At 53.1% G+C, this 20,436-nt stretch overlaps 1 protein-coding gene across 1 annotated transcript; it reads left to right on the top strand.

The window, feature by feature from the left end:
- Positions 1 to 9,155: 9,155 nt before the first annotated feature.
- erbin (erbb2 interacting protein) lies at positions 9,156 to 19,336 on the top strand. The gene is made up of 25 exons (XM_068752659.1): positions 9,156 to 9,341; positions 9,458 to 9,575; positions 9,794 to 9,872; positions 9,962 to 10,051; positions 10,318 to 10,374; positions 11,453 to 11,516; positions 11,702 to 11,776; positions 12,215 to 12,359; positions 12,489 to 12,561; positions 12,764 to 12,893; positions 13,007 to 13,122; positions 13,235 to 13,304; positions 13,456 to 13,555; positions 14,588 to 14,709; positions 14,784 to 14,957; positions 15,053 to 15,235; positions 15,304 to 15,421; positions 15,496 to 15,670; positions 15,751 to 17,224; positions 17,532 to 17,675; positions 18,116 to 18,172; positions 18,255 to 18,428; positions 18,854 to 18,946; positions 19,045 to 19,119; positions 19,192 to 19,336. Exons 1-25 carry the CDS (start codon positions 9,156 to 9,158, stop codon positions 19,297 to 19,299), a joined length of 4,200 nt encoding a protein of 1,399 aa, XP_068608760.1. The 3' UTR covers positions 19,300 to 19,336.
- Positions 19,337 to 20,436: the final 1,100 nt, after the last annotated feature.

The following is a 20,436-nucleotide window of genomic DNA, read 5'->3' as shown; positions in this document are numbered from 1 at the left end:
AAAATCCCAGATAAACGGCGGAGATTATCTCCGGGTTTGTTAATCGTCTCTCCGGGAGATGCGGTAAAGGGAAAGCGGGCCCCCCCCCCCCAGGGGGGCCGTGAAACGGCACCAGAAAGACGCATCAGAACGCTGCTCTAAGTGGCAGCAGCATCGTCCTGTAGTAAAACAGCGTCTGATCAGCCTTCAAAGGGATGCTGCTGCAATAAAAGGGTGAAGACCTCCACTTGTTGTTGGCTCTTATCTTTAACAGACTATTAACCAGGTCTCCATGACAACGACTGATGAATGCTATCATCTAACGGTGTCTCCAGAGAATGTTTTAGGTTTAATACACTGAGATCCTCCTTTTCTTTTCAGTGAGCGTTCAATGTTTGATCATTTAAAAACCAACCTGATCTGGAAACTAACGCTGGACCGGAAAGCCTCGACAGCAACGGCTTTCAACAAAAGCGACGTGTGTTATCTTATCTTCTCAGTGTGCCTGGGAATGAAGCGTCACTCAGTCTATGAAGCTTCCATTGTATTATTTTTTGTGTGTCCCATATAAGTTGTACAAATACAGCTCTCAAAGGATTAATCTGAGGTCGCCCCGGGTAAACCGTTTGGGTTTTGCCGTTAAATCGTCCCAAATGGTTTTTGTTTTAAATCCAGCCTGCTTTGTCTTTTTCGGAGGACTTTTATCTATTTATTTTACCGAAGGGAACTCTGTTCAGTGGACGAAACCTATAAGAAACCTATCATCCACCTGATGGGGATACAGACGCCAAAGCATTTCAAGCGCGCATCGCCTCTTCGGAATTCAGCGACTCAACCCTCGCGGTGAATCGGAAAACAATTTTCTCTCCACTCGTGGGTCAAATGAATCAGAACTATTCAGAACTACGTGTAAACAATGAAGTTGTTGATACACGAAGAACGCGTGTTCAGCGACTTAATCCTCGTGACACTGCTGACGAGTCCGAGGTAATGCCGTTGAGCAAAATCAGCGAGCAGTCTTTGTCGGGTTAGGAAACGAGTTTGTCAAATGCTGGCGTGTGAATCAGCAGGTAAAGAGAAAATGTTTGTTTTCAGCCAAAACAAAAAGACAATTTGTGCGACGGGTGTTTCTTTGGTTGTGCAAACAACCCGTGCCCCCCCGGTGCATCAGAGCAGGCTTCAGAGTTTTTACGTGGATAAGAGTTCAATAGGTCAAACCGCAGAAGAAGAATAACGATCAGGGCTCCTCCCTGTTAGCTGGAGCTCGTGTGTTCCGGGCCCGGAACGGACGTTTAAAAATTTGGTGTTGTAAAACGACGCGTTAACTGAAGCCGTGTCAGAATGTGAAAAAGCTGCAGAGTCACCGAAGCAAGAAATAAAATCCAAACTGAGACGCTAAAAGTTGCTCGAACTTTTTTAGCATTTTATTCAGTCTTTTTTCTCGCTGCGTTGAGGTTTCGCTGCGTTGAGGGGAGGGGAGAGAGGGACGTCCACACTGCAATAATAATCAGAAACTTTACTCCGCCGGCGACGTCACCAGCATATGGAAGTGTTCCTGTCGTTTACACACACACACACACACACACACACATCTACGCATCCATGTACAGTAATTTCATGTTTCATGCTTGAGCGTCACAAACGCCGAGCAGAAATGTGGTTTGTGTTCTCTGTTTAATGAATAAAGGAGCTAATATATTACATTTGCTACAGTCTTCTAAATAGTTCCATAGATCAATTTGACCCAGAGTAGGTCAGTCCCGACCCCCCCATTCCTGTGGTCAATCAGAACTCCGTGTACCGGATGAAACACGGATAAACAAAAAGCCTGCATTACAGTAGAAAGGTAGAGCTGCAGTCACACATGAAGGATGGGGAAGAGGCCCTGTTCAAGGTAGCTGACGGTTACACGGGCTTCACCTGTGAGGAGACAATGGGGAAAGGATTGTGTAGGACATTCCAGCAATGATGCAGAGACGGTTTCTGACCGATCGGTGGTTGGCGATGTTTCATGTGACCTTTCTAAATACCGCCGTGTACTTTTAATCCAGAGTGCCATTGATCTGTTCTGGAACAGTGTGATCCAGTGTTTCCCTTTTTTTAAAATAAGCCTCATCTAACTGTTATCGTCCACAGTTGTAATTGAATTTCCCTTTTCTTCACATCAGCAGTTCCTTTGTTGCCACGTCATCCTCGTCGTTAAGTGTTATCACACCAGTCAGTTCTAATTTTCTCATCGTGCATTTTTGCTGCAGAGGATCCCGTAGATTCGGGCGGGGGGGGGGGGGACGGAGCTCGGATCTTTCCGTTTCTGGTGTGCATTGCATCAGTTCTGTTTTCGCCGCGCCAGACAAAGGACAGAGGGTAAAGACGGCGTCGGCATTTTCAGTCCGTCCCGGCCGTCGTCTGCGCGCCGGTGTCAGAACCGGCGCGACGTCTTTGTCGGAGCTCGTGCATGCGCTCCGACTGGTTCTGTTGCGTAACATTTGAAGTCTTCCTGCACCTTTTTCGTGATCTTACCGAAACGCCCTCGAGAGCCATTGTCCTGCCCTCGCCTTCCAGGAAGGTGAAAGCAAGCGGCGCTCGTCTCGTCTTTAACCCCACGCAGAATTTATTCTTCCTATCTTAGTAAATACAGAGATTGGCATTAAATATTGAGCTCAATAATTGATATCCGGGTCTGCATTTCTGACCCAGAATTGGGTGGAAAGTGTTTATAATATTTCACAGGCTGTTCTCGTCCTACATCTGCGCATGCAGCTCGTCCCTCATGATATCCCGACGCCTGTGACCCAGTTAGAGGGAAAAATCTGTCTCTGCCTCATTCAGTCTCGGCGTCTGTCGGCGGAACATGTTCGTAATGCCCGATGCTTCCACGGTTCGGCGTCTCCCGACCCAAAGGAGTGCGCTGTGAAAAGCGCCGACCTACTCCACGTGAACAGCTCGGAAGGATTGTGAAAGGCGGGTGAAGGAAAAGTGTTCATGTGAATGTCGCAAGATCAGCAGATACATTTCATATCTGCGATGAACTGCCTGCGTGTTTCAGCCCGGCCGGCACGTTGTCCTCGGGCTGTCTACGAGGAATAAGAGGCTTGAGCAAGATACCCGGAATACTTCAACATGTATTTATACAAAAGGTGAAAACTTCGCTCCCAAGAAAAAGTGGTAATAACTGTGTTGGGGTTCGGTTTTGAAAAAAGAAGCAGTTGATGTTTCGAGTTACACGATGCAGGATTCCCAGAAGGGAATTCCAGGCCGTCTGGAATGACGAGGAAACGCAGCAAACCTGTTCAGACCGCGAACTTATTCCACGTCAATTAAAACGCGTGTTCTCCGTTCACATGGCCAATGCGTCACCTTTTTCCCTCCACATGTGGCCCATAATGCATCTGTGTTTGTTGTGGTTTGTTGTTGCCATGGGTGACAATCCAGCACATGATGTCATCGGTGCAAATATGACCCCCCCCCCCCCCCCCCCCAAGCCAGTTGTTTGTTAAAGGAACGCCCAACCTGTGTTTTACTGCAGAACGTGAACACCTCAGCGTGACCTCAGCGTGACCTTAGCGTGACCTCAGCGTGACCTCAGCCTGACGTGTCACTCACAGGATATGAAATCCATAAAGCAGCTCAATGAATAAATGTATAAATATAAACTGTGTATGCACTCCCTTCGTTTATCAGAGCTATTCAATGAAAGTACGAACACACCTGCCAACATTTCAGTCTTGAGCTTTTTGACAGCAGTTTGACCACAAGCCAAATTAGCGCCGCCTCGCTTGCGTCTCGAGTCTATTGGCCGACAAAAGAACGGAGCGTTCTGGACGAGGAACGGATAAACTGGTACGACTTTCACGCAGCCGTGGAGGTTGATGGTCACCGTTTCCTCGGCAAACAAAGCGGGTTACTATTCGTTTCCATCTCTGTGGTGGACTGCAGAAAGTCTGGAAATAAAGCCGGCCCATTTTATATTTTCTATTATTTTAACATGCTATTGAGTCATTTTTCTTCATTCATCTTTATAAGGCTCGACAGAACTGTGGGAGCTCTATGATGACTGCTTTAAGGGGTATTTGAAGTCCTCTATGTACCGATTTTTAAGTGTTATCACTGAAAAAACGTGAATTGCCATTTGTTCTCCTTGGAATAGCCCCCCCACCCCCCAGGGAATTTACGTGTAGAGATTAAAGCAACTGCTCCATGACCTTTTGATACATTAGCGTGTGTGTCAAGTGTTTTCTCCTGCGTCGTTAAAACAGAGACTTGTTGCGCATCTGGGCATTTAAATATAAATACCCCTCTGAACCTGCAGCGTAATGGGAAGGACGAATCCCTGTCAGAAATGCACTGATAAAGTTGTCAGTCCATCTAAACCAGCTGGAGATCCGTTAGTGATTTACCGCTTGCCTTCTGCTCGGTTGTTAACTTTGTCTTTTCTGTTTGTCTGTTTTCTTTAGATAAGCAAATTGGGATCTTACACCTGCCGTGCACTGGGATCCAGGCGCTCGAGTCCTAAATGACAAGGTATGCTATTTGTTCCTTTCTTTGTTACCGCGGTACCGTCAGCCTGCAGGCTCCACTTTAAACATGTCAGCAGTAGCAGTATTGTCTGGGAGCCGGGAGCCGGTACGGTCCGGCGGTCGGAGGGCATCGTTGGGCGCACGCCTTCCGACCTGGAGAGCAAGACTCGGTGACACGAGGCTCTGTTCTGTGTGTTGCTTTCCTTACAAAAGCAGGTTTGTCTTTGGAAGCGTGACGTTTCCACACGGACTTGTACGACCGCTTTGTAATGTTACCCACAAGCTGCTCTGTTTCCATAACTGTGCCGCTGCTGCGGGCGCCGCATCGAGCTACGCTTCTACTTCGCTCTCTGTTTTGTGTGTCTACGCGTTTAGGTCTACGTCAGCAACGCAATTCAGCACCGACGATGCAAGAGAAAGCTTTGCCCGGTGATAATTACAGGGCGGCGGTATGTCACAAGGAAGCGTTTACCACAGTGAAATGCATATCTGTCACTGACTCACAATCACAGTTGCCCCTTTAATGAGCAAACGGGGGACACGCCTGCCAACACCCGTAAATCTTCGATGGACTAAAGTCTATCGAAGCAGGAACGTCTCTCTAACCTCCAAGTTGTGAAGGATGGATTGAGAAAGATTAAAAGACAGAATAAAAGTCATCCTGTTACAACTTTAATTGATTTGACGGTTACATTGAAGGCTTGTTGAGATGTGTGCAAACGCCGTTTCGTTGGACAGGAAAGTTATTGTCCCGTTTTATGTCGGCTTTAAACTTCTTTAAAGATGGCGGCAGCATTTCTGATGCGTCTATGGTAAAGGAAGGCCTGAAAGAGGTTTTGTTGGATTGAAATCAGCATTGATTTCACATACAAGGCCAGATTTGCACAAACATCCTTCTAACCTAGCAGACCGGCGGCTCCGGCAGGGCGTGGCTGCACGTCGCTGAGTGGGAAGGCAGCGTCTATGAAGGCAGGATGTTCCGTGGGTGTCGGTGGGAAGCGTTGGACGAGATAAAGACCTGCCTGTGAGCGTTTTCTCTGTGAATACCGAGAGGAATGAACCATTTGATCTCATCAGTATCTTGAGCCTAATGATCCGCTCGTTGTTTTAATGCGATACCGAACAACGGCTGCCCTTTGTCGTAAAGATAAAGCGTCGGTTCTTTTTTGTGTTGTGTTTTTTTGTTACGCCGTGCTTGCACGCACAGCCAGGCGACCTTTTGCTGCAACAATACTTTGTGTTACCTAAACACATGCTGTTATAGAGGAATGTGCGTGGGCCGACTTGTCAATGCTCCGTGTCTCGTCTTGGGGCGATCGGTCCGCTCGGAGGAGAAAAGATGCTGTAAAAGGCGCTTTTGTGTCGGTCCGGGATCGGGTTTCTTACCCTCATTTCACCGGGATTCAAAGGGAACAATCCCGGTTTTGTTTTCTGCCGTCATGCAAGACCAGAAGGACTGCTGGTGAGAACCAAAACCAGAGGGACGGCAAAACTGGAACTTCAGGTTCCACCGCCCTGCGTGAACCCTGCTGCAGATAATCCTGGCAGCCGCTCGACTTATCTCAGCTGTCTCCTGCCGTGGTCGTCTGGATTAGATTTGGCGCTCCGGGATCGCTTCTTATGTTATAGTGAAATCGCGCTGCGAGGAAAACCCACGCGATGTTCACTGTTTAAAAATAAAGAAAGGCGCCGGTGTTGCTCCCGAGCGCTCATTTTGGGGGGGCATGGAGGGGGCGCCGTGTTGTGGATTCAGACGGCTGCTGAGCTGCTGTCCTCTTTACTCGGCATCCTCGCTGCATTATTGAGCAGCCGTTCTCCCGGCGTGCCAGCCGGAGTTTAATTTGATGCCGGTAATGAAACGCCGCGAGGAAAGGCCTCTCTCAGGACCGGGTAGCTCGCTCCCGAGTAAAGAGACGCTCTCTCACCCCCCACCGGATAAAACAAACAGAATTTTTGTCAACTCAGGCCTTCAGTGTGACTTCGCCATTGGATGTAGAGGTGCTCCGAACCTTTTAATTTAGATTGGAGCCCTTTAGCCGTGTTTTAATATAAAGCGGAACCTCGGTTCATGGATTTGAGCCTTCCTTTGACTCCGTTCGCGACCCGAAACGTTCGTCTTTCACATTAGCGTAGATGTAGTTAATCCGTTCTCCAGCCCCAGAAACGCTTGTTTAGAACCTTTTTAATTTTTAAACCTGCGACACATCCGGGGTGCCTCTCGCCCGTAGTACGCTGGGATAGGGTTAGGGTAGGGAATTAAACAAGCAAAGGTAAACGCCTGTTTGCACACGCGGAGGTAATTCCACAGTGGTGTGTTATCTTATTACGCTGAGCTGCAGAAGAAGAATGCACTCAAACGCTTGTGTAAGTTGACTTTAGCTTATTTATTAACCAGGAACATGGTGGGGATGCACAGTTTTGTTTTTCCCCCCCACGTGTGCATGTTTTGATGTTACCGTCGGCTAATGACGATAAAGCGGACACGATCCCATTTGAGAGGAGTTTAAGCTGCATTATAGGACGAGCGAGATGACGAGCCTGAAGCCGACTGGCGCTCTGCCCTGCGTCGAGGAAGTGACTTTCTATTTCCTCTTCCTGCAGAAAGCTGCAGGACGTTGTGTGTTTTTTTTCTTCTCCCCATACATTTGTTTTTGTTACGGTTAACCTCCGATTTGAAGTTTCACCTCCGCCCCAGCGCTCGCCTGTCCCGATCGCGTTCTGTCGTATCAACCAATCGACTACGGTGGGCTATAAATAACGCAGACTGCTCGCTCGCTCGCCGTGAAACGCAGCGCTTTCGTTTCCGCTTGCACAAAGAGGACGCAGGCAGCAGAACCAAAACGCTTGGGGAGCATTTTGAAGGGTTTGGGCACATTTGTTGAATGTTTTCCGTTGGAACTGTTTTAGAGAGTCCTCTGGGCGGCCCTTTGACGGCGCTGACCCCGGGAGGTGCTTAAGTTACCTGGGGGGAGGAGAAGTTTCTGTGCTCTTACCAGCTGAATAAAGTGGGATTATATGACTGGCCTGCCCTCTCTTGGACTGTTCCATTCACACAAGGGGCCACCATTCACACGATCCCAGACACACTTTCACGCATCGGAACGAAGAGCCGATTTGAAGGGTCCGGTCCGGCAGCGGGAGCTCAGCACGTCTGGGAAAGCTCCGCTTTGAACGTTCTTGGGTCAGGAGTCAGAAGCTCTTGACGAACGGAGGCCCGTTCCAGTGGCATGTAGGTCAGGGATAAGCCCGTGTTGTTGGCAGCGAGGTTCTCATTAGTGTTCCGGCCGAGCACATTTCTCGCCGGAGGGGCGGGGCGGTTCAGCCAGCCGGCCGGACGGCCAGATCTAGTGGTGCCGTGGTCAGACCCCCCCCCCCCGAATAGTTCTCCTTCCTTCATTGCTGTTTTTCTTTCAGAATCCGCTCCTGAGCTCCTCCCTGCCGACCCACATCGCGCTCCCCCCTCCTCTGGCCCTCGATCCCCCCCCCCCCCCCTTCTCCTCCCACTCTGGATGGCATGCGGCATCCATATGCTCTGCACTTTTAATTGGGGGGTGGGGGGGTGAATGAAGCCAAGCCCTCTGTCCATCCCCTCTGTTGATAGACCAGATTACTCACTGAGAGTATTTATACAAGATCTGCCTATCGCTATGGCGACGAGTGCGTGGGAGTCGCTGGGTTGTGCATACCTCGCGCTGGCCGACCGTTCCTCCCGTGTGTCGACTTTGGACACATTTGGAAGTTCCTTGCCTCGCTGTCGTGACGGTTCTGGATTAGCCGTTTGAGCGAATCGTTTTCAAGCAGCGTGACCAAACGGGTCAAAAGGACGCAAACAAATAACGGAGTTGGTTTATAAACCTCCTTTGTAGCGAGCTCTTACTGCGAGTTATGCGCTCACGCTCACGCCCACGCCGGTTCAAGGCCGGCGCAACGCTGCAGCTCGGATGGAGTCCGGATCCGCCGCGAGCGGAGGGCTCGGTGATTATGGGCTGAGGCCGCGCTTAGATGAAGACCGGGGGGGGGGGGGGGCACATTCCCTGCGTGCTCCACCTAACATTCCGTATCCTGTCCTGTCGTTGATTGACCAGAGACCGGAGGTGGAACGTTAAACATGCACCCCCGTGCTGCGTTTAAGGACGGGTTTCCAGCTCCTCCTCTTCATCACCGACTCCCTGCCAGATTAAAGGATGAAAAGATTTCCTGGCTTTTTATTGTCTCTTTATTTTGAGTTCAGAACCAGTGGAATGTCCGAAAGTCATGACTAATTCATGGCCCATCAGAAAAAAGAAAAAAGCACGGAAGCGGTTTCTTTAGAGCTTTTTGTCATTTGTACATTTTTTGCCGTTTCCGTGGTTACGACTCAGTGGTCGGTTTTGTTTGCAGGGCAGACGTCTAATGCTTTTTAACACGACTTTCTACACACGACAACAACCGACCGCTGACATGGTCATTTAGGAACTTTTATCTCGTCTAACTCCATCGTTTGTGAGTCGCTCTTATCTCCGTATTATTTCACATTGTTGTCTTCAGCTGCGAACGAATAGCAGCTACTCATTTGGCCTTCATGTGAAAAATGGCCTCTCCGTGCCCACACTGAGACCAGCTCCTCCTCATCCTCTACGGCGCCTTTGGCACGTCTGCTTCTCCATCCAGTGCCTGAGGATGTCCAAGCGGAGCCTGTTCGTTCGCCTGGTGCCATGCCGCTGTTTGCGGGGCGAGGAGGAGGCGGTGACGTCGCTGGACTACTCCCACTGCAGCCTGGAGACGGTTCCTAAGGAGATCTTCGGCTTTGAGAAGACCCTGCAGGAGCTCTACCTCGATGCCAACCAGATCGAGGAGCTGCCTAAAGTAAGGAACCCGGCGCAACGTTGCTTCCCGCCCGATTAGTTTGGAGGACGCAGTTTTTAAACATGTGATGCGTTACGCTCCCTCTCTCTCTCTCTCTCTCTCTCTCCCTCCACCAGCAACTGTTTAACTGCCAGCTTCTCCACCGGCTGAGCGTGCCAGATAATGACCTATCGGTTTTGCCACCAGCGATCGCGAACCTCATCAATCTCAGGGAGCTGGACGTCAGCAAAAACAGTAAGTGTGGACCTCCGGTATATCGCCGCCCCGTCTTCGTGTCCTCAGACGTCCCAAGTGGGGGGGGGGGGCATGACTCCAGCCTGACGACGTGCATGCCAGGAAAGAGTCGCACGACTGAAAACCGATGCGACGGATAAACGAACGTGCTCAGACCCGTTGGACGCCGGCTTTTTTTTTTTCGCGCGATGACAGAAAGTCTTCTCCCGTTCCTCTAGGCATCCAGGAGTTTCCAGAGAACATCAAAAATTGCAAAACCCTCGCCGTGGTGGAAGCCAGCGTGAATCCCATATCCAAGTGCGTCCCGCCCATCCCCCGCTCGCTTCGACTGTCGTGGCGTGACGGCGCCGTTTGTGTGACTGTGTGTTTCTCCCGTCTGCTGCCAGACTCCCCGAAGGCTTCACCCAGCTCCTCAACCTGACGCAGCTGTACCTGAACGACGCCTTCCTGGAGTTCCTGCCCGCCAGCTTCGGCAGGTCGGTCTGTTCTCCGGTCCGGGTCGGGGTCGAGTCTTTTGCAGCAGGAACTTCACGCTCGGCTTCGCGGAACGTCGGCGTTGAGCCTCCGGGTGACGCAGAACGTGTGACTATCGGTTCTGCAATCATTCACCACATTGACCGCGCGGCCGACGTGTGCTTCGTTACAACGCCTGCGTGTAATAAACAGGCGTTATAAACAGGTGTAATAACCCGCCTGGTGTTTTGCAATAAGCGTAATGAAGCGTCCTTTTTCCCGGTTGCAGGTTGACGAAGCTGCAGATCTTGGAGCTGAGGGAGAACCAGCTGAAGATGCTGCCAAAGTGAGTTTCAGACTTTTCAGCTCGCCCCCCCCCCCCCCCCCCTCTATTACCGCATCTTACCCCCCATTAACGCGGCGCTGCAGCTCGTAGCCCCGTCCTCTCGTCTCGCTCTTGTTTACGTGACACAGGCCAGACGTGTTAAAGGCCGGCTGTGTGTGCACAAAGGGCTGCGACAGAAACCACTTCAGGGGCTTCCGTACGGAAAGGGCAGCGACCGCATGCACCCACCCGGTGTGACTTGGAAGAATGACGCTGTGTTCCGGCGAGCCGGCGGTCTCAAGACTCCATTCATGTTATTTGCTGGGGGGGGGGGGGGGGAGGGGTTTGTGAACGAGCTGGCAGAGTTAACCCCGGCTCACGTGGTCGGCCGCCGGCGCTCCTGCCAACTCCCCAAAAAAAAATGTGACAAAGCTCACGCACAGAGACACGGTTGCTTTCATGTTGGGCCAAGCACTAAAAATAAATCACCAACGGGCTCAGAATATGGTTAAAGTTTGTGCCATATGAGCGACGGTGAACCCGGTCGACCCCCCCCGCTGTGAAAGCAACGTCGTATCTGCTCCCAAAAACGGCTTTTTGAAATCGGGCCGGCATTAAAAAAAGGGCCGCCCGAGATCAGCGATGTCTGCCGGGCCGGCGCCGCTTAGCGTCACGGTAACAGCCAGCGATGAGGTGCGTCCACTGCTGCATGATGGGAGGAAGCGCCTCAAACATTAAACCGATGGGTTAAATGCGGTGAAGAAACTGTCAGCGGGCGAACGGCCCTGCTTTTCATCAGCGTGTTTACAGAGCAGCAGGGAGAACGTGAGACTCTGACCCCGACGTGCGGAGAGAACCCTGGAGCGAGGCCGAGGGCGGAGCATGCGTCACGTTTTCCATTATTTAAAGCATATTTCTGCCACGCCTGAACTAAAACATATTTACTTCCCCACGAAATAATCGAGGAGCGGAGCGGGAGAAACGAAATGCAGAATCCTGTCGCTTCTGTCTAAACCAAGACGGTCTTTTTTTTTTTTCGTTTTCACATTGCGACTTACGATCTGCCCCCCCCCCCCCCCTTCTGAATGTGTGTCTACAGAAGCATGCAGAAGCTCACGCAGCTGGAGAGGTTGGACCTGGGGAGTAATGAGTTCACTGAAGTGGTGAGTGTCTGTCTGTCTGTCCAGGCCTTCCTGATGGTGCCGCCCCCCCCCCCCCCGACTGTTAGGTTTCTTCTTCAGGATGCTTGAAACACTTTTAATTAGTTGTCTCTGAAATGACATGATGATTAAAGTAGATGAAGTGATTCTTCATGAATCCTTTCCTTTGCCCCCCCCCCCCCCCCCAGCCTGAGGTGATGGAGCAGCTGAGTGGAATCAAGGAGCTGTGGATGGACGGGAACAGACTGACGTTCCTACCTGGGGTAGGAGTCCGGAGAAGAAACGGTTCTCCTATCGGAGGAGCAGAATTCATTAATTTGACGCTTTTACGTAACAATTTGCCCGTTTTAGGTTGACGCGTGCAGCTGGGAAGTTAATTTACGTCCCGGGAACGAATTAATTTATAATTACGTTAGCGATGGTCCAGAATATGTTCGAATAGAGGAATGCTTCATCCCGGTGGCCGGTTGCTGCGTGAATAGGTCACGATGGAAGCGTTCGTCCCGCTGCTGATCGTTCAAAATAAAGAATTCCAGCCGGAAAAACGTAAAACAGAATTCTAAGAGCACAGACCTCCCCCAAGCAGCTCGTTTCCCCCTCCTAACCAAACACAGAACCTCCTGGGCAGGAGTAGGTCTGTCTTTAAACGCACTGGTGAGTGGGGAGGCTGACGTGCACCTTCCCGCCGTGCACCTGTGCAGACGCTGGGGATGCTGAAGCAGCTGGCGTACCTGGACGTGTCCAAGAACAACCTGGAGATGGTGGATGAGCAGATCTGTGGCTGCGAGAGTCTGGAGGACCTCCTGCTGTCCAACAACGCCCTCACACAGCTGCCGGGCCTCATCGGTACGCACGCACGCACACACACACACACACACAACACACACACACGTTTGTCTTTTTAGACAAACATTCCGGGGACATGATTAAAAATGGATCTTCGGTGCCCCCCCCCTCTTTCTCCTCTGGCTGCAGGCTCGCTGAAGAAGCTGACCACGCTGAAGGTGGACGAGAACCAGCTCATGTTCCTGCCGGACTCCATCGGAGGGTGAGCGTCTCGGTTCCGGCGGTCGGCCCAGTGAACCCGAAGCTCGCTGGATTGTTGTGCTGTTTTGATTCAGGGGGGACGATGTCTGCTGTTATTCCGTACTGGAGCCCCCCCCCCCCCCCCAGCTGCTTTTCGCCGATCAGCGGAGCCTTCGCTTTTGTCTCGTGCTGTCGGATTGATTGAAGTCTCCTCTCTGCGTCAGGCTGACGTCTCTGGACGAGCTGGACTGCAGCTTCAACGAGATCGAGGCCTTGCCCCCGTCCGTCGGCCAGTGTGTCAACATCCGAACCTTCGCCGCGGATCACAACTTCCTCGTGCAGCTTCCCCCTGAAGTGAGCGTGCTCTCCGGCGTGCGCGTGCGTGTGCGTGTGTGTGTCATCCTGCTTCTCTGACCTCTAATCCGGGCCGGCTGGCTTCTCCCTGGTCTAACCCTCCCTTCCCCCAGATGGGCAGCTGGAAGAACGCCACCGTGCTGTTCCTGCACTCCAACAAGCTGGAGTCTCTGCCAGAGGAGATGGGCGACATGCAGAAGCTGAAGGTCATCAACCTCAGCAACAACAAGTGAGCCCGGCTTCATCATCTGGTCCGGGCACGCCGGGATGGCGGGTCGCGTTTGGGTTGTCGGTGCAAAAATGGACCGAGCGTGTGTCTGTGTGTTTCCCTTCACCTGCAGGTTAAAGAATATCCCGTACAGTTTTACTAAACTGAACCAAATGACTGCGATGTGGCTGTCGGAAAATCAGGTGAGCCCACGTCGGACCGCCAGAAATGAGCACAAGCTTCACGATGACGAGCCCCGAAAGTCCTCTTCATCGAGGGACGGCGGGGCCGTTTCCGGGTTCATCCACGCAAAGCGCCGCCGGTCATAATCGGACCTCTCTTTGTCTCCCGCAGTCGAAACCGCTGATCCCCCTCCAGAAAGAAGAGGATCCAGAGACGCACAAAACCGTCCTGACAAACTACATGTTCCCCCAGCAGGTCCGGACGGAGGACTGTGAGTGCCGTCCGTCCGTTTCTCTTTTCTATCCTTCCTGTTTTCACCGATAGCCAGTTGTTGCCCCCCCCCCTGCCCTTCGCATCGTAGCCGTTCAGGACCCGGCTACCCGAGAGCTGCAGAAGCAACACGAGTCGCGGTCTCCTTGTAAAGCATCTGTCCGTTTGGTCCGGCCTCCTGTTACCCCAGACAGCTCGCCGTGACCCCCCCCCCCGATGCACCTTTTAGCTTCAGAGTAATTAGCGGTCCAAAGAGTAAACAAGTCACCGGTGCGTGCGCCGCGGCCCGACTGCGAAAGCGTTCGGCTTTACGACTCGTGGATTTGGAGGATTCACATCGCGTGAGTCGCTCCCGTCCGGCGGCGGCGTCTCCGGTTGCAGACAAGTTCCTCATACGGTCTATTCTCGGCTGGCGTTGGCGCAACGTGACCCGCAACGGCGCTGTGGTTTCCAGACTTCTCGCAGCACGCCATGTCAGAAGCACCAAACTAATAAAACATCCACGGCGCTCGCGAGTCTGTAAACGTGTGTATTTATTTCCTAACACATCGCTAACGACTCGCTAACGACTCGGAAACCTGTTGAGTCTGATTCCCATTTCGGGTTCTGTAGGACTCCGCCCACAGCAACCGTGGCTGAACCCGATAGTTTCTGAACCGTGTGTGTGAGGCTGCAACCCGCGGACGAGCAGGTCGAGCGAATCCTGATACGCCACCAACACGTTTGAGTGAGAATGTAATTACACCTGAACCCGTTTGGGCTTCGGGATGCGGCGGCGTCGCCGGAGCCACACGGGACACGCCTTCGGGCCGCCGCTCTGGAGCTCGCCGGACCAGAAAGTCACACAAAATTCAGCCTGAAATCTTCCCGGACGGACTTGAAAACAGAGTCAAACCGGAGCGACTGATTTTATTTGAACGCACCCCCCCCCCCCCCCCCCGCCGGCATCACTCCTGCTGTTCTTGTGCCATCTTGTGGTCGCCGTCGGAGACGAGTTCTCAACGAGCCCCGATTCTCCTCTCTCTCGTTTCAGACGTCCCCAACTCGGACTCTGAGACCTTCAACCCGGTCCTGTGGGAGGAGCAGCGCAAGCAGCGGTCCCAGGTGGCCTTCGAGTGCGACGAAGACAAGGACGAGAGGGAGGCGCCCCCAAGGGTTGGTGTCCAGAGGTCCCCACAGAGGGTTAATAAAAACTGACTGCGAGCTCATTTTGTTTTACACCCTTCCAGGAGGGAAACCTGAAGCGCTACCCGACGCCGTACCCGGACGAGCTGAAGAACATGGTGAAGACGGCGCAGTCCGTGGCTCACAGGCTAAAGGAGGACGAGTCGGGCGATGAGTCGGGGAAGGAGGCGAAACCGGCGGAGCGGAACCACATCGGCGTGCAGGATGTGGGCGTGAAGGTCTGCTTTCGTTCCTCCTCTGATTCGCCCGGTTTTAGTTTCCCCTTCGCAAAGCTAAAGCTAAATAAACGAGCCTCTGCGCTGCTGCTGCTCAGGTGGTCGAGCCCCCCTGTCCAAACGGCGTGGCGTCGGAGGCGGAGCCCGAGGCGTCCACCGTCACGTACGCCCCCAACTCGTCCGCGACGGAATCCAAAGACACGTCGGAGTCTTACAGCTCCCAGATGGTCCCCCTCAAGTCGTCCGGGGGCTTGATGATGAACCACGAGGACACGCTGGAGGTACCGCCCACATTTAGGAACCCGGCCCGACGGCGTTGCCGACTTCTAACGCGCTTCCTGCCCTCCAGGATTCCGAGGAGCTGTCCGATGAAGAGGAGGAGATGAAAATAGCGGAAATGAGACCCCCTCTTATCGAGATCTCCATCAACCAGCCTAAAGTCGTGACTTTGAGCAAGGACAAGAAAGGTAACGGGTTCGAGTCCCTCACAAACGCGTCTCAACGCAAACGCTTCCCTGAATGCGGTCCTTCCGATTGGCAGACGACGCCGACTCTTTGCTGGACGAGACCGTCGCCAACAGCAACCAGAACAACAGCAACTGCTCGTCTCCGTCGCGCATGTCCGACTCGGTGTCTCTGACCACGGACAGCAGCCAGGACAACTCGCTGTGCACCCCCGAGCGAGAGGCGAAGACGCCCTTCCTTCCAAAGAGCCGGTTAGTGTCCCTCTCCGTCCTGTTGACGTCTTCCTATCGCCACGGTTACAGACTCTTGACGTCCCTCTTTCGTGTTCCAGACAAGAGGACGAGAATATGAACCGGCCTAAAGACACCGCCGCTCTCCTCCACAACGGCAACGGCTCGGAGACGTCCCTCCAGGCCATTCTGAAGACCCAGCAGACGCCGCCGGAGACGATGGGGGACTACGACCTGTCCATGGAGGCCCGGCTGGCATTCATCGAGAAGGGGATCGACAACGGCGTCGGGGAAACCTACACCAAGTGGGACCAGATCAATATGAACGTGTCCAAGCTGCAGACGGACAACATGGTCCAGCTGGACCAGCTGGACAAAACCGAGAACGGCCCGGTGACGCGGGGGGACGTCGACGCCGAGCGGCGTTTCAGCAACGACAACACGGAGTGCGTCCTGAATGGGAACCGGCAGCTCGGCGACTGCATCAAAGGCCAAGCGACTCGGGTGGAGACGTCTGCCGTGCGCGTGTCCTCGACGGGCGTGACGGCCGGCGGTGACGTGTCTTTGTCCCGGAGCACAGAAGAACTGTCTCCGGAGAGAAGACCCCGCCCCCCGCCGCAGGTGATGAAGTCTCACAGCGTCAGCAACATGGAAACGGGAGGCATGAAGCTGTACTCCTTCGGTGGGGACGGGGAGTGCTATGACCCGGCAGCGCCGACGAGGACGGCCGGAGCCGGACCGGGACCGGGACCGGGGGCTCAGAGCCAGAGCATCGTCCGGAGCAAGTCAGCCGGTCAGCTCCTCAACGACCAGACTCTCCAGGTCTACCCGGGCTCCTCCGCGTCCTCCTCCGTGCCCCCGGCCGGCGCCAGCAGATACCCGGTGTCCTCCGGCATGGCCATGGGCGCCCCCCCCCCTCAGTACAACGTACAGTACACAAACAGTGCAATGCCTAAAGAGGCCCTCTGGGCCCCGAGGACACCCGTTCCCCCAGAACACCAAGGCTACCTCCCCCCCCCTCCTCCTCCGCACTCGCTGGCCAACACCAACTACTCCAATCGTAATCAGGCGCCTCCCTACCCTCTGTTGCCCCAGCACAGGGGGCCTCCCATGGGGCCCGCCATGGGGCCCAAACCCTCTGGGGGGGACGTGTGGGGAGGCCAGTCCCGAAGCAGCACGCTGCAGAGGCAAAGCAGCAGCGCCTCCACGGCGTCCATCGGCGACCCGCGGCGTGTCCAGGCGGCGGACGGGGACTACATGACCTACAGGGACATTCACACCCTCGCCAGGGGGCCGCTGGCGATGAGCCAGGCCATGCAGAGGCCCCTCTCGGCTCGCACCTACAGCATCGACGTCCCCGGAGCTTCCAGGCCTCACGGCGCCAGGCCGCCCCCCCACGAGCTTCCAGAGAGAACCATGTCCGTGAGCGACTTCAGCTACCAGCACGGCAGCCTGAACAAGAGGCCCAACGCCCGGGTGAAGTCCGAGCACTCCCTCCTGGACGGGCCGGGGAGGGTGCCGGCCGACTGGAGGGACCAGGTGATGCGGCACATCGAGGCCAAGAAACTGGAAAAGGTAACGACAAAAAGGGGGCGGGGTGGAGCTGTAAGATCACATGACCAGGAAGCAGCTGTTAAAACGTTTTTAAACAACACTGTCGCCGTGGTAACTGCTAGTTTGTGTTTCTCCGGAGAATCGCTGTATGTCTGGACACTAAAACAAACGGGTGGACTGTCCCTTTAAATGTGACGCTTACTAACCAGCTGTATGTAACTCCGTGTTGTCTTTCATGTCTTTTCTATGTCTTGTGTGTCTCCACTCGTTTCGGTGGATTTGCATGTCTGTCGTCCCGCTGGCTGCTCCGTGCCGTCCCGCCGTTCAGAACGCGCTGTCTCGCTCCTATAATTCCAATAACGCTCCGCTGAGCTGGTCTCACTACGGCAGCAGTAGGGACATGCGCGCCAGCCAAGGGTCCCTGGCCGTTAGTCCCAGGGACGGACGTCCCCACGGAGCGCCGGGCCTCTGCGTGAGTACCCTGAACCCGGCTTCCTGTCCCTCCTGCTTTCACATCCTTTAGAAGATAAGTCTGCTTCCTCCTCGCGCTCTCATTTGGGAAGCGATCACCAACCGCCCCCGCCCCCCGCCCCCCCAGCAGTCTCTCCTAATGCCTGATCTGTCCTGAATGAGACAGTGACCGTCTTCTAACCTGGTAGATTCTGTCTCATGACTTGGTTGTGTGTGGGTGGCAAAGAAAGACAAGTCCTTGCGTTTTCTCTGGGGGGGGGCTGCTCATCAGGATCCCACGCTTCGTAGTGCCTGAGCCGACTTTAAGGTCGCCTTCGTCTGCTTTTCATCATTGCTCATCGGACTTGTCTGTTTCCTCCCGTGCGAAGCGGCGCATCGCCGCCTCGCGTCCGTCAGGCTCCAGAATCGAATCGTGAATAATCGTGGCGTTCTTCCTTTCAGGACGACGTGTTTGGTCCTCAGGGGCAGCAGAGCTACACCCTGGACCCCCACAGAAAGGTAGGTTCGGTGCGGTTTGAAGCTTTAGCCGTTCTGCGGCGGCGTCGGTTCATCGGCGTGTTTTTTTTTTTAATCTCCCCAGGTGCCTCTGATCAACGGCCAGCTGGGCCCTTCTGTCCGTCCCCAGATGAGCCAGGCTTCCATGGCCCGCCACCCCTCCAGAGAGCAGCTCATCGACTACCTGATGCTCAAAGTCTCCCATCAGCCCCAGGGGGGGCCCCCCCCACGCGTCCCACAAGACGCGCTGCAGCAGGAGGTGAGGGGACGGGTGGGACGGGTCCACTCGGCTTAGTCGGACATGTAGAGCGGAAACGGGGGGAACCAAGACGTTGAGCGAAGGAAATACTGTTTGTGTGTGGGCTGCGAGCTCAGAATCCGGTTTAATCCGGTTTAATCTGGTCTTTGTTCTACGCCTGGTCCTTCCCCGGATCCTTTTGATATGAGGGCGGGACCAACCGGTCCGTGATCTGAAACTGGAATCAAGCTTCTCGCCCAACCCCCCCCCCAAAAAAAAAAAATCTGGTTTCCTTGTTTGTCCGTCGGAGTTTGCTAGAATAGACATCGGACATAGAGGAAAGGAAACCACCGTCTACGGTTGCTGGGATACGATTGTGTGCTAAGCTTCACGGCTAATGAAAGTGTGTGTGTGTGTGTGTGTGTGTGTGTGTGTGTGCGTTTCAGATCCGTGTGAAAGTGGAGAAGAATCCAGAGTTGGGCTTCAGCATATCAGGAGGAGTCGGAGGTCGGGGGAATCCCTTCCGCCCAGATGACAATGTAAATCCCAGTAATATTATTTCTGTTGATTTCACAGGAATAGTTTCTCTGAAATGTGGATCTAATTCCTGTAAATTCTCTCCACGGTTTGATTTCAGGGTATTTTTGTGACGAGGGTTCAACAAGAAGGTCCGGCGTCTAAGACCCTTCAGCCCGGAGATAAAATAATCCAGGTATTCTGTTTGTACGAAGTTAGTCGGAAATAATTTGTTCATTTTAACCCCAAATAATCTCTCGTCTCGCAGGCAAACGGATACAGCTTCGTGAATATCGATCACGGGAATGCGGTGTCCCTCCTGAAGACGTTTCCAAGCACTGTGGATTTGACTATCATAAGAGACGTGCAAGCGTAAACCTGACCTCTGTGCGTGTGTGTGGGGACGACGACAAGCAGAGACATTTATGTGGACTCATATTTTTATACACAGAGGAGACTGATCTGTTGGGACTATTTATAGTAGCGATCGTCTTAGCCTTGATTCAACGGGGGGGAAACCACTGAGCGCAGTGGGTCAAAGTGAAACTGTAGAAACCCTCCGCGAGTACGAGTCCTCAAAAGGCCACCACTGTGGTATATATTTTTATACGAAGCGAGCCGAAGACATGCCCTGCTCTGAAGCGAATGGCGACTGTGGTCTCTGTACAGATCCCTTTTTTTTTTGTTATGTTCAAATCTCATCTCGTTGATCATGAATTAGGTTTTCGTTCTGCTGATGGACATGAGTTGACCACTAGGGGGCGGGGCTCCCTGTTTTCCCATCATTGCCTTTCTGATTATGTTTTGTTTTTTTTAAAGATGTTGGAACCATTTTCCGGTCTGCAATGCGACCTTTTTATTGAGGACTACATTGCGTGTTTTTCATGTGGAGACAAATGTGGATAAAAGAGGCGTTTGTTTTTTGTTTTTGAAGCGATTACATTTTTGTTTCGTTTCTCTTCCGGCAAAATCCAGTAGTTTTGAGAGGAGGGAATCATCGACCACTGCTTCCATGAAACGTGTGAACACCCCTCCGGTGTCTCGACACAAAGCTCGTCCGAAGTATTCCCTCACAGCGTTCTGCTGCATATCACCGAACTCGACCACTACCTGAGCTGTGTGGGTGGGGGGACATCCTTCGCAATTTTACGCAAATCCTGTTGAAGAAATGAGATTGAAAAGAGATTTGAGGAAGTGGAAGTGGAAGAGGAGAGGGGTGTAGCATGAGCATTCAGCCATAGTCTGTTTTACCTAACAGAAGATTTGGGGCATTTTGTTCAGTTGAGGCAGAGAGAGAGACGAAAGATGGAAGCGTTAGCCGCCCGCCGGCTAGCTTTAAGCTATCATGAAGCCCCGGAAATGGAGGGAATCTTTCAACTGGGCTCTGTCAAACGATAAACGCCACCTGACACCTCTAAAGCTCGCTGCTTGAAATGGTGAATTTTATTTAATGTATGCAAAAAGGTTTTTTTTAATCTGTTTATGTGCCAAACTGTTTGTGCCAGATAATTCT

Source organism: Brachionichthys hirsutus, chromosome 19, assembly GCF_040956055.1.
Source record: "Brachionichthys hirsutus isolate HB-005 chromosome 19, CSIRO-AGI_Bhir_v1, whole genome shotgun sequence".
Classification (NCBI taxonomy): Eukaryota; Metazoa; Chordata; class Actinopteri; order Lophiiformes; family Brachionichthyidae; genus Brachionichthys; species Brachionichthys hirsutus.
Note: the sequence above shows the minus strand (reverse complement) of the source record. Positions and strands in the feature narration are given on the sequence as shown.